At 43.4% G+C, this 12666-nt stretch overlaps 1 protein-coding gene across 1 annotated transcript in view; it reads right to left on the bottom strand.

Moving 5' to 3' along the window:
• BEND4 (BEN domain containing 4) overlaps nucleotides 1-12666 on the bottom strand; it is a 140131-nt gene that overhangs the window by 54276 nt on the left and 73189 nt on the right. The window contains exon 2 of the mRNA XM_040418925.1: nucleotides 594-1160. Within this exon, the coding sequence (XP_040274859.1) occupies nucleotides 594-1160 (567 nt within the window). The remainder of the gene's footprint in view (nucleotides 1-593; nucleotides 1161-12666) is intronic.

The following is a 12666-nucleotide window of genomic DNA, read 5'->3' as shown; positions in this document are numbered from 1 at the left end:
CTGCATTGCCAAAACGGGACCTCCCTTTCTTCAATACATGAGGGTCCTAGCCATAGATCACTGCTTAAAGGGAATCTGTCACCAATGACCTCCCTGTCAAACTGAACCATATCCATAAATAAATATTCCTTTATAAAACAACATGTATAATTCATGGATATTTGAGAATGATAGTACAAATAGAAGGCCAAATGCTCAATTAGGACTTTGGTGACCAAAGAACTTTTTTGAGTAAAAGTTCAAGTATTTGAGTGCATCCAAATAACTAGTGTGGAGTTTTCAAATGAGTAGTAACATCCAATTAAATAACTAAATTTCACTTGAATAAAACCGGGGTTTACTTGAACAAAACTGAACTGCAGTACTATTCTGATAGGCCTAAGGATAGACAATCAATGTTCATGTCATGGAGAACACCTTAAATGCATTTATGAGGGATATTTTTTAATGAATGTACTCTAGGACACAACAAGCTATCATCAGACTCTTATGTGACATTAGATGACTTCGAGCAATACCTTAATACTGGACAACACTTCTACCCTGAAGGATAACATCATAATAACAAACATACAATGAAAGTTGTAGAATACCTGGTATACTTTCTAATTTCCTTCTTAGCTCCTCATTCTCTTGCTGTAAACAGATAACTTCTTGTTCTAGCTCCTGACACCTTGGACAGTAACCTTCTTCTTCATCATCTTCTTCCTCTTCTGGAAGTGTTGAGGAAGATGGGTGGCCATGTGATTCAGAGGTTGCAGGAGATGCCCATCCACTCATTGTGTGCACTGGAGAAGACGAAAGAACATCCATGTCTGTCAAGTGACCATAATCACTTGAAGATGAGGTATTACGAGCAGGAAAGCTGCCAGCCAATAGGTAGTTTTGAAGTGAATCTGTGAAGACCCTCAAAAATGCTGAGGTCTGTTGCTTTTTTTGAATGTACTGCATTTCTACATCTGGTTTGTCTGTCGACTGGCTGTGAAAGGCTTTACTAAACTGGCATTGCTCTGACCTCTCACTGTAACCGTTATTTTCCTGTTTCACACATGACACCAGAGACTGGGAAGGCTTCGAGTCCAAAAGTTTCCCCCCACAGTTCAACAGGCTCAGTACTCTGCTACACTGCTGGGCAAAGGCATCAAGAATCATTCGGCTCTCTGCAAAAACAGAACAAACATGGTAACAAAAACGGTACGAAAGCATCAGGGAAAAAAGAGACTGCATGGTTCTATTCCCTCATTACAAGACAAGAAGCACGAGCTTTCACTGCGATGTAAAGGTAATTGCTTATGCTCTTATTGTTTTGCATAATTAACAATGACATGTATTAACAGCAAGAAAATCTACTAAATGCACCACATCTTAACAGTTTTCTTCAAGAAACCTTAATTGAGTTCTTTTAACTTAAAGGGTTTCTGTCACCCCACAAAACTCATATTTTTTTTTTTGGATAGTTAGATTCATTATAGGGCGATATAGGAGAATATAATAGTCTTACTTACTTTCATGCGGCCGATTCTTTATAAAACGAAGTTTTATAATATGTAAATGAGGGCTCTACCAGCAAGTAGGGAGTCTACTTGCTGGTAGCCGCAGCAGCAATCCGCCCCCTCGCCGTGTTGATTGACAGGGCCAGCCGGGATCTCCTCCTCCGGCCGGCCCTGTCAGTAATTCAAAAATCGCGCGCCTCTGGTCATTCGGCGCAGGCGCTCTGAGATGAGGAGGCTCGTCTCCTCAGCACTCCCTCAGTGCGCCTGCGCCGATGACGTCTTCTCTTTCGGTGATGTCATCGGCGCAGGCGCACTGAGGAGACGAGCCTCCTCATCTCAGAGCGCCTGCGCCGAATGACCGGAGGCGCGCGATTTTTGAATTACTGACAGGACCGGCAGGAGGAGGAGATCCGGGCTGGCCCTGTCAATCAACACGGCGAGGGGGCGGATTGCTGCTGCGGCTACCAGCAAGTAGACGCCCTACTTGCTGGTAGAGCCCTCATTTACATATTATAAAACTTCGTTTTATAAAGAATCGGCCGCATGAAAGTAAGTAAGACTATTATATTCTCCTATATCGCCCTATAAGGAATCTAACTATCCAAAAAAAAAAAAAAGAGTTTTGTGGGGTGACAGAAACCCTTTAATAAACAGTATATTTAAAAAAAAAAAGTAAATGCGATTTTTTAAATACAAAAGACCAATAATAATACTCTGCGTGAGAAAGAACAGAAAAGCTCAAATATAATATCTCCATTATCAAGGTCACATCCTAAGTAAACCTAGCCTCAAAGACCCAGACACTGGTTCTTAAGTGCTCCTTCGATGACTCCTTGTACTTCGGTCACCTCCTGCTGACAATATCATATAGATGCCATCTGTGTCTAAATAAAGGTGATGTCAAAGGCTCTCAAGGGTCTTGAACAACCACTTCAGGTAAATTTCCTTTAGATGTTGTTCAATTTATGTATGAAGTACATAGTAGTCTCAATTACTAGATGTGCTCACAGCCGATATACCCAAGAGTCAATAATCTCCACTTAGGGGAGTGATCATGGCCTTTGGTGTCATTTGTTTGAAGTCCCTAGTATCCGAACTTGAAACACCTAGTTCTCCAGTTTGTCTATTACAATTTAAATGGTTTTTCAATATTTTATAACTATCCTCTGGATAGGTCATCAGTATCCGAACACTTGGGACCCCCGCCAAACAGCTGTTTGAGAAGGCACTGGCGCTCCTGTGAGTGTTGTTGGCTTCTCGCACCTTACCAACTACAGCGCTGTACATTATATAGTGGCTGTTCTCGGTATTGCACTTAGCTCCACTCACTTCTATGGAGCTTAGATGCACATAGGCCATGTGACCGATAAACATGTTGTTACGTGGCCTAGGAAAAGCTAAGAGAAAGCCACGGCGCTACTGAGAGCATCACTGCCTTCTCGAATAGCTGATCGTAGTCCCGAGTGTTGGAACCCCACCAATCATATACTGATGACCTATCTAGGGGATAGGTCGTCAGTTATAAAGCTTTGGAAAAACCCTTTAAAGTTCCCTTTTGATTTATCATATATGCGCTTGTTCTGCTTGGCTCATTTTCCCCATTGTCATATCTCATTAAGTTGCCCTAGATTTATAGACATACTGTAGATAGACAGATGGATAATAGAGATAGATATTAGATAGATAAGTAGTGTAACGAGGGGTCAGCGATGCGTGCTTCCTTTGCAGCGCCGCCGACGCCCTGCGCAAGGAGAGGGTCAAGAACGCAGCCTGCGTCCTCGTCTCCATGGCAGCAGGCGAGCAGCAGAGGAGCTGTGCGCCGATAATGATGATCGGTGCTCAGCTGTGTTGGGCTGTGTACTGTGAGTCATGTGACGCTGGCCACGTCATGTGACTCACCAGCCAAGGCTATTTAAACAGGCAGCCTGCTGGCCACAGGTTGCCTGTGATTGATTGGTCTTATTTCATTCACCAGCATATTGTCTGTTAGTGTTTGTTGTGTTTTAACCCCGGCTCCATATTTTGACCTCGCTCTTGCTACCTCCTGCATTTCACGTGATCTCTTGGCTTTGACCCTGGCATGAGTTTGACTTGATCTTGCTTTTCCCTTTTGTATTGTTGTTCCTCCTGGTTCCTGACCTCGACTCGTATTGACTTTGATATTTGATTAACCCCTCAGTGCCTGCCTGTCACTTTGTTTGTGGTTTTCTCCTTTAATGTATTCTTACCTTTAAGGCCCTGCACGTGCTGAAATTAGGGACCCCCATCAAGTTGTACACCGTCGCCTAGGGCAGACCGTGCAAGTAGGCAGGGACAGAGGTGAGCGTGGAGCTCAGGGCGGCACACACTCCACCCGTACGTGACAGACAGATAATATTCTTTCCCCATGTACATTAGGTGGTTCACTAGTCTCATAAAAATCAACACGTTTGGCTGACATTTATCTAATGTGTATGGTCACTTTAGTTGTGAAATGGAGAATAAAATATGTATAATTAGCAAAACCTATTAAAAGGGGTCTTTCTCTTTTTACTATTGATGACCTCTCCTCAGGATAGGTCATCAATATCAGATCAGCGGGGGCCCGACACTTGACACCCCTGCTGATTAATGTTTTAAGAGAAGGCAATGCTCATACAAGCGCTGCCTTCTCTGCCCTGTTTACCTGTTTACCGCAGCAATTGCAGTAGTGAGCGGTGTGATTACAAGTATGGCGTCCCCATTCACTTCTATGGGATGGATCTGTAGTATTCACTTGAACAGACTTAGACCTGCACTAGATTTATCAAAGGGGCTCAGGATGGATGATAAATGTGATGCAAGGGTAAACTACTCTGATTCTACACAAACTATTGGTTGGCTTCCTTACTTTGAAACACATCGTGGGGAATGCAAAATGGAGCATCTTAACAACTTAAGGACCACAGGTTTATACCCCACTAGTGGCCAGGCCCTTTTTTACAAATCGGCACTTCACAACTTTAACGGTTTATTGCTCGGTCATGCAACTTGGCACCCAAATGAATTTTATCTCCTTTTCTTCTCACAAATACAGCTTTCTTTTGGTGGTATTTGATTGCTGCTGAGATTTTTTGTTTTTCTGATATTAATCAAAATAGACCGCAATTTTCTCAAAAAAAGTGTATTTTTAACTTTTTGTGGTAAAATTGTTCAAATATAATTACATTTCTATACAAGTTTGTGTCAGAATTTATTATGCTACATGTCTTTGATAAAAAAAAATCCAATAAGTGTATATTTATTGGTTTGAGCAAAAGTTATAGCGTTTACAAACTATGGTACAAAAATGTGAATTTCCGCATTTTGAAGCAGCTCTGACTTTCTGAGCACCTGTCATGTTTCTTGAGGTGCTAGAATGCCAGGATAGTATAAATACCCCCCAAATGACCCCATTTTAGAAAGAAGACACCCCAAAGTATTCGCGGAGGGGCATGGTGAGTTCATGTATGATTTAATTTTTTTCTTACAAGTTAGCGGAAAATGACACTTTCTGAGGAAAAAAAAATAATAATAAAGTTTCCATTTCTGCTAACTTCTGGCAAAAATAAATAAATCTCGAAACGGGCTCACTATGCACCTCGGTGAATACCTTAGGGTGTCTACTTTCCGAAATGGGGTCATTTGTGGGGTGTGTTTACTGTTCTGGCATTTTCGGCAAGGCTAAATTGTGAGCAACCCTGTAAAGCCTAAAGGTACTCGTTGGACTTTCGGCCCCTTTACGCACCTAGGCTGCAAAAAAGTTTCACACATGTGGTATCGCCGTACTCAGAAGAAGTAGGGCAATGTGTTTTGGGGTGTATTTTTACATATACCCATGCTGGGTGAGAGAAATATCTCTGTAAATTGACAACTTTGTATAAAAAAAAATTGAAAAGTTGTCATTTACAGAGATATTTCTCACACACAGTATGGGTATATGTAAAAATACACCCCAAAACACATTGCCCTACTTCTTCTGAGTACGGCGATACCACATGTGTGACACTTTTTTGCAGCCTAGGTGCGCAAAGGGGCCCAAATTCCAATGAGTAACTTTAGACTTTACAGGGCATTTTTACGTATTTGGATTCCAAACTACTTCTCACGCTTTAGGGCCCCTAAAATGCCAGGGCAGTATAAATACCTCACAAGTGACCCCATTTTGGAAATAAGACACCCCAAGGTATTCCGTGAGGGGCATGACGAGTTCATAGAAGTTTTTTTTTTGGCACAAGTTAGCGGAAATTGATTTATTTATTTTTTTCTCACAAAGTCTCCCTTTCCGCTAACTTGTGACAAAAAGTTCAGTCTTTCATGGACTCAATATGCCCCTCAGCGAATACCTTGGGGTGTCTTCTTTCCAAAATGGGGTAATTTGTGGGGTGTTTGTACTGCCCTGGCATTTGAGGGTCTCCGCAATCATTACATGTATGGCCAGCATTAGGAGTTTCTGCTATTCTCCTTAGGCCTCATTCACACGACCGTTGTTTGGGTCCGCATCCGAGCCGCCGTTTTGGCGGCTCGGATGCGGACCCATTAATTTCAATGGGGCCGCAAAAGATGCGGACAGCACTCCGTGTGCTGTCCACATCCGTAGCTCCGTTCCGAGGCCCCGCTAAAAAAATATAACATGTCCTAGGCATTTATATTGCCGGCGCCCGTTCCGTTCCGCAAATTGCGGAAGGCAACACGGGCGCCTTCCGTTTTTTGCGGACCGCAAAAAACGGCACGGTCGTGTGCATGAGGCCTTATATTGAGCATACGGGTAATGAGATTTTTTTTTCCGTTCAGCCTCTGGGCTGAAAGAAAAAATGAACGGCACAGATTTCTTCATTCGCATTGATCAATGTGGATGAAAAAATCTCTGCCAAAAAATGTGCAAAAAAAAAAGAGCTGCGACCGCTAATAAAGATCCAAAAAGCTCAAAAGTGATCTTTATAGCGCCGCAGCGATTTTACGTTGTTTTTGCAGTGATCAGAAAAAAATTATTTCTGTCACTGCGGTGGGGCGGACTGAACGCAAGTGTGCGCACAAGATCAGGTCTGATCGGGCGAACACTGCGTTTTTTGTAGAGCCTAAGGTGACCCTAATGTACTGATATAGATCTGATTGCGATCAGTCTTGATCACTTACAGATACTATATTGTACTAGTGCTGATTAGCGACAGCGATGACGCTAATCATCGACTAATCAGTGACTGCGTTGCGGTGGGCTGGGGGCTAACTACCTAACAAGTAGCTAACTAACTGGCGGTGATAAGGTGATAATTTTGTGGAACGGAATTGCGGACCCATTCATTTCTATGGGGACAGACTTTGTCCCTCTCGGATCCGGAATTGCGGATTTGCACTTCCGGGTCTGCACTTCCGTTCCGCAAAAATATAGAACATGTTCTATTCTTGTCCGCAAGAAAAGGCATTTTCTATATAGTTCTGGCAATGTGCGGATTCGCAAAATGCGGAAAGCACATTGTCGGTGTCCGTGTTTTGTTGTGTTCGTGTTTTGCGGATCTGCAAAACACATACGGACGTCTCAATGGAGCCTTACAGGGGGGTGATCAATGACAGGGGGGTGATCAGGGAGTCTATATGGGGTGATCAGGGGTTAATAAGTGACGGGGGGGGTGTAGTGTAGTGGTTATTGGTGCTACTTACAGAGCTGCCTGTGTCCTCTGGTGGTCGATCCAAGCAAAAGGGACCACCAGAGGACCAGGTAGCAGGTATATTAGACGCTGTTATCAAAACAGCGTCTAATATACCTTTCTGACGCGATTTTTTTTAACATCTACAGCCTGCCAGCGAATGATCAGCGCTGGCAGGCTGTAGATCAACTTGTGAACTGCGCGTTCACAGGAAATCCCAGGTCTCACGAGATGACGCTGAGAGCGCTGCCGCCCGGACGCCTGTCGGCGTTACGTGTGTGGCAAGCGGTTAAACCCCACCCCCTTTGTCACAAACCTCTGCCTCTTTTTCGCAAAACCATGTGGAAAAAGTGTAGAAACTCTAGTTGTGCCAAAATTGCATCAATTTGTGGCACTTTTAGACAGATTTTTGGCACAGGCACATTAGTAAGTTTGGGCCTATGTATTTCAAAGAATTGTAGAAGCAATCTAACAATTGCTGCTTATGTTGCTTCCAGATTAATAAAGTTTTGTATAAAAAATAAAAGTTCCCCCCAAAAAATTTAAAAAGTTTATATTTTCACTATTTAAAGCCTCATGCACACGTCCGTGGAACACGGACCGTGAGATACCGGCCTGGATTCCTGGCTTGATGCCGCCGCTGTACTGTACAGCAGCGGTGGCACAAAGCACACGGCGTCATAGCAACCAATGACGCCGTGCACTCCTGCACTCAGCAGGAATCCAGGCCGGTATCTCACTGTCCGTGTTCCATGGACGTGTGCATGCAGCTTAATAAAAATTAAAAAAAAGTTTACCATTAAAAACTAAAAAAAACATATTGTGTGCTTTCACAATAATCATGACCCAAAGAATAAAGTTAACATTATTTTTATTACCTGGGGAAAAAAATGAAGAAAAGAAAAAAAACATTCTAAAAATGTAATCAATAAAATATATATGTACCCCAAAATACTACCAATAAAAACAACCTGTGACCTGTGACAAAAAAAGATTTTAAAAAACTATTTTGTTATGCAAAAGTACTAAGGCCTCTTTCACACTTGCGTTGTCCGGATCCGTCGTGTACTCCATTTGCCGGAGGTGCCCGCCGGATCCGTAACACCGCAAGTGAACTGAAAGCATTTGAAGACAGATCCGTCTTCAAAATGCGTTCGGTGTTACTATGGCAGTCAGGACGCTATTAAAGTCCTGGTTGCCATAGTAGTAGTGGGGAGCGGGGGAGCAGTATACTTACCGTCCGTGCGGCTCCCAAGGCGCTCCAGAATGACGTCAGGGCGCCCCATGCGCATGGATGACGTGATCCATGCAACACGTCATCCATGCGCGTGGGGCGCCCTGACGTCACTCTGAAGCGCCCCGGGAGCCGCACGGGCGGTAAGTATACTGCTCCCCGCTCCCCACTACACTTTACCATGGCAAACAGGACTTTAGCGTCCCGGGAGCCATGGTAACCATTCAGAAAAAGCTAAACGTGGGATCCGGTAATGCGCCGAAACGACGTTTAGCTTAAGGCCGGATCCGGATTAATGCCTTTCAATGGGCATTAATTCCGGATCCGGCCTTGCGGCAAGTGTTCAGGATTTTTGACCGGAGCAAAAAGCGCAGCATGCTGCGGTATTTTCTCCGGCCAAAAAACATTCCGTTCCGGAACTGAAGACATCCTGATGCATCCTGAACGGATTTCTCTCCATTAAGAATGCATGGGGATAATCCTGATCAGGATTCTTCCGGCATAGAGCCCCGACGACGGAACTCTATGCCGGAACACAACAATGCAAGTGTGAAAGAGCCCTAACACGTCAAAAAATTGCTGCATTCATAACAAACTAATAAAGTTTACTTTTTATTTTTAAATTACCATAAACAGTGAAGAAAAAAACAAAAACACTGAATACTGGCAAACTTGTGTGTTTTTTCTTTTTACATTCCACTAAAAAAAATTCATGTTAATCAATAAATTACATGTAGCTCAAAATTGTACCATTAAAAAATATAACTCATCTCACCAAAAAAAAAAAAAAACAGCTGCCCTTATACAGGTATATCAATGGAAAAATAATAAAATGTTATGGCTAATTAAATGCGACAAATTAAAAGAAATGCTTGGTCTCTAACATCCAAGAGACATGTGGTATTAAGGGGTTAATACAGTCATATTAATGACTGTAATTGTCCTTTAAAAATACCCTTATTCATGTTCACACCCAAAGGGCTCCTCATACATAGACCCCCAGTCATATATACAGCTTATATAGGCGGCTTTGCGCATATATTCATCTGACAGTCGTCGTTACATGTAAGAACATTTGTATGTAAATCTGTCAGTTCTGACGTAAAGAAGTAATTGCTTTCCTTCGCACTGGGATTTCTTTGTACAATATGCTGTACATTGACTCAAGATTTGTCTTTCATATTTCTACCAGCAAAATTTTTCATAAGCATAAATTGCATTTGGAGGTCTGGCGATATAAGGCATGGACCACGTGTAATGCTCAAAAAATCCATTCTTACGCTTCTGCTCTATGATGTTCACAAGTATTACATTTATATTAGGGCCGTCCACTTCACTAATGCAGAGCTCAGTACACAGCATTACTCCCTGTATTACCGCATTTAGTGCAACCAGTTAACCCTCATCTACTAATAACATGAATAGTTTTAATGTATTTGATATTGGTATTTAATATAAGAAGTCAAACACAAAGTATTAATGTAGTATTGGTTCTGTAGTCTACAAAAGGGAACCTGTCACCATGAAAATGCAGTACAATCTGCAGGCAGCATGTTATAGAGCAGGAAGAGCTGAGCAGATTGATATATAGATTAATGGGAAAAGATTCTGTAAAACTTGTATTTTATTCATGTAAATTTCTGCTCATTCTGGGCTCTGAAGTCCAGGAGTCGGTCCTATCAGTGACTGACAGCCTGCCCTCTATGTCTGTGTATACACAGAGAGCTGTCAATCACTGATAGGACCGCCCCCTGGACTTCAATCAGTGACTGACAGCCTGCCCTCCATGACTGTGTATACTCACATAGCTGGCAATCACTGATAGGACCTCCTCCTGGACTTCAATCAGTGACTGACAGCCTGCCCTCTATGACTGTGTATACTCACATAGCTGGCAATCACTGATAGGACCGCCTCCTGGACTTCAATCAGTGACTGACAGCCTGCCCTCTCTGACTGTGTATACACAGCTGTCAATCACTCATAGGACCGCCTCCTGGACTTCAATCAGTGACTGACAGCCTGCCCTCTATGACTGTGTATACACAGATAGCTGTCAATCACTGATAGGACCGCCTCCTGGACTTCAATCAGTGACTGACAGCCTGCCCTCTATGACTGTGTATACACAGCTGTCAATCACTCATAGGACCGCCTCCTGGACTTCAATCAGTGACTGACAGCCTGCCCTCTATGACTGTGTATACACAGATAGCTGTCAATCACTGATAGGACCGCCTCCTGGACTTCAATCAGTGACTGACAGCCTGCCCTCTATGACTGTGTATACTCACATAGCTGGCAATCACTGATAGGACCTCCTCCTGGACTTCAATCAGTGACTGACAGCCTGCCCTCTATGACTGTGTATACACAGATAGCTGTCAATCACTGATAGGACCGCCTCCTGGACTTCAATCAGTGACTGACAGCCTGCCCTCTATGACTGTGTATACACAGCTGTCAATCACTCATAGGACCGCCTCCTGGACTTCAATCAGTGACTGACAGCCTGCCCTCTATGACTGTGTATACACAGATAGCTGTCAATCACTCATAGGACCGCCTCCTGGACTTCAATCAGTGACTGACAGCCTGCCCTCTATGACTGTGTATACTCACATAGCTGGCAATCACTGATAGGACCTCCTCCTGGACTTCAATCAGTGACTGACAGCCTGCCCTCTATGACTGTGTATACACAGATAGCTGTCAATCACTGATAGGACCGCCTCCTGGACTTCAATCAGTGACTGACAGCCTGCCCTCTATGACTGTGTATACACAGCTGTCAATCACTCATAGGACCGCCTCCTGGACTTCAATCAGTGACTGACAGCCTGCCCTCTATGACTGTGTATACACAGATAGCTGTCAATCACTGATAGGACCGCCTCCTGGACTTCAATCAGTGACTGACAGCCTGCCCTCTATGACTGTGTATACTCACATAGCTGGCAATCACTGATAGGACCTCCTCCTGGACTTCAATCAGTGACTGACAGCCTGCCCTCTATGACTGTGTATACACAGATAGCTGTCAATCACTGATAGGACCGCCTCCTGGTAACTCGGAGTCAAAATGACATACGTCGCCGAATACTGTAGATCTGGCACAATTTCCTAGGTCTGTCAGACAAATTTCTCTTCCTTACACCATCAGTACTAACTTGTGCCAAAAACAGGTGCGAAACATTAATAAGATTTGCTGCATTTTACAACTCCACTTATCTACTCCCTCTTTTTCAAGACAGTTTTTCAAACCATGGAAAAAGAGGGCAATAAAATTGTAAAATGCCACACCCTTCATTCTCTCTTGCCTTTTGTGCCATAAATCTCATCCATATTGTGCGTTGCTTTCATCACTACCAAAAAAATAGTACAAAAAAATTATAAAAATGCTGAATCAGGGAGACCCACATGTCATAGCAGAGGTCTGTAAACAGCAGATGTTGATAGTTTCTAAGTAGCAAGACTTATCTACTGATGACCTATAGCAGGCATGCTCAACCTGCGGCCCTCCAGCTGTTTTAAAACTACAACTTCCACAATGCCCTGCTGTAGGCTGATAGCTGTAGGCTGTTCAGGCATGCTGGGAGTTGTAGTTTTGCAACAGCTGGAGGGCCGCAGGTTGAGCATGCCTGACCTATAGTATCTTCTGGATATGTCATCAGTATCTGATCGGTTGGGGTCCGACACCCGAGACCCCCGCTGATCAGCTGCTTTGAGAAGGCATTGGCACTCACAGTGCTCACCAAGCACAGTGCCGTACATCGTAAAGTGGTTGTGCTCGGTGTCGTGCTCAGCACCATTCACTTAAATGGGGCTGAGCTGCACCTAGGCCCTGTGACCGATGAACGTGACATCGCACGGCCTAGACAAAGCTGCAAGAAGGCTGCAACGCTACTGCGAGCATCAGTGCCTTCTCAAATAGCTGATCGGTGGGGGTCCCAGGTGTTGAACCTCCACCGATCAGATACTGATTACCTATGTTATGAAAAAGACAAGGTCACATAAATTGATATTCACCAAAAATAACCTGAATGGAGATATAGAACATAAACAATAGGTAAGATGTCGCACTAGGAGAAATGGACACAAACAGGTTCACCTGTAAATTGAGACCACTCACTCAATACAATAGAAAAACGTGTAATAAATAGGAACAGGGCACTCAAAAGAAACCGCGACCATGTGGTTTGAGCAAATCTGAGCTTTTATTTAATGCTAAAACAGATAAATCAACAATTTATTATACTGTTATCATAAAACTAAATTAGGCACCAATCCACCTTAT

Source organism: Bufo bufo, chromosome 2 (assembly GCF_905171765.1).
Source record: "Bufo bufo chromosome 2, aBufBuf1.1, whole genome shotgun sequence".
Lineage (NCBI taxonomy): Eukaryota > Metazoa > Chordata > Amphibia > Anura > Bufonidae > Bufo > Bufo bufo.
The sequence above is the reverse complement of the archived record's forward strand: the minus strand, read 5'-3'. Positions and strand labels throughout refer to the sequence as shown.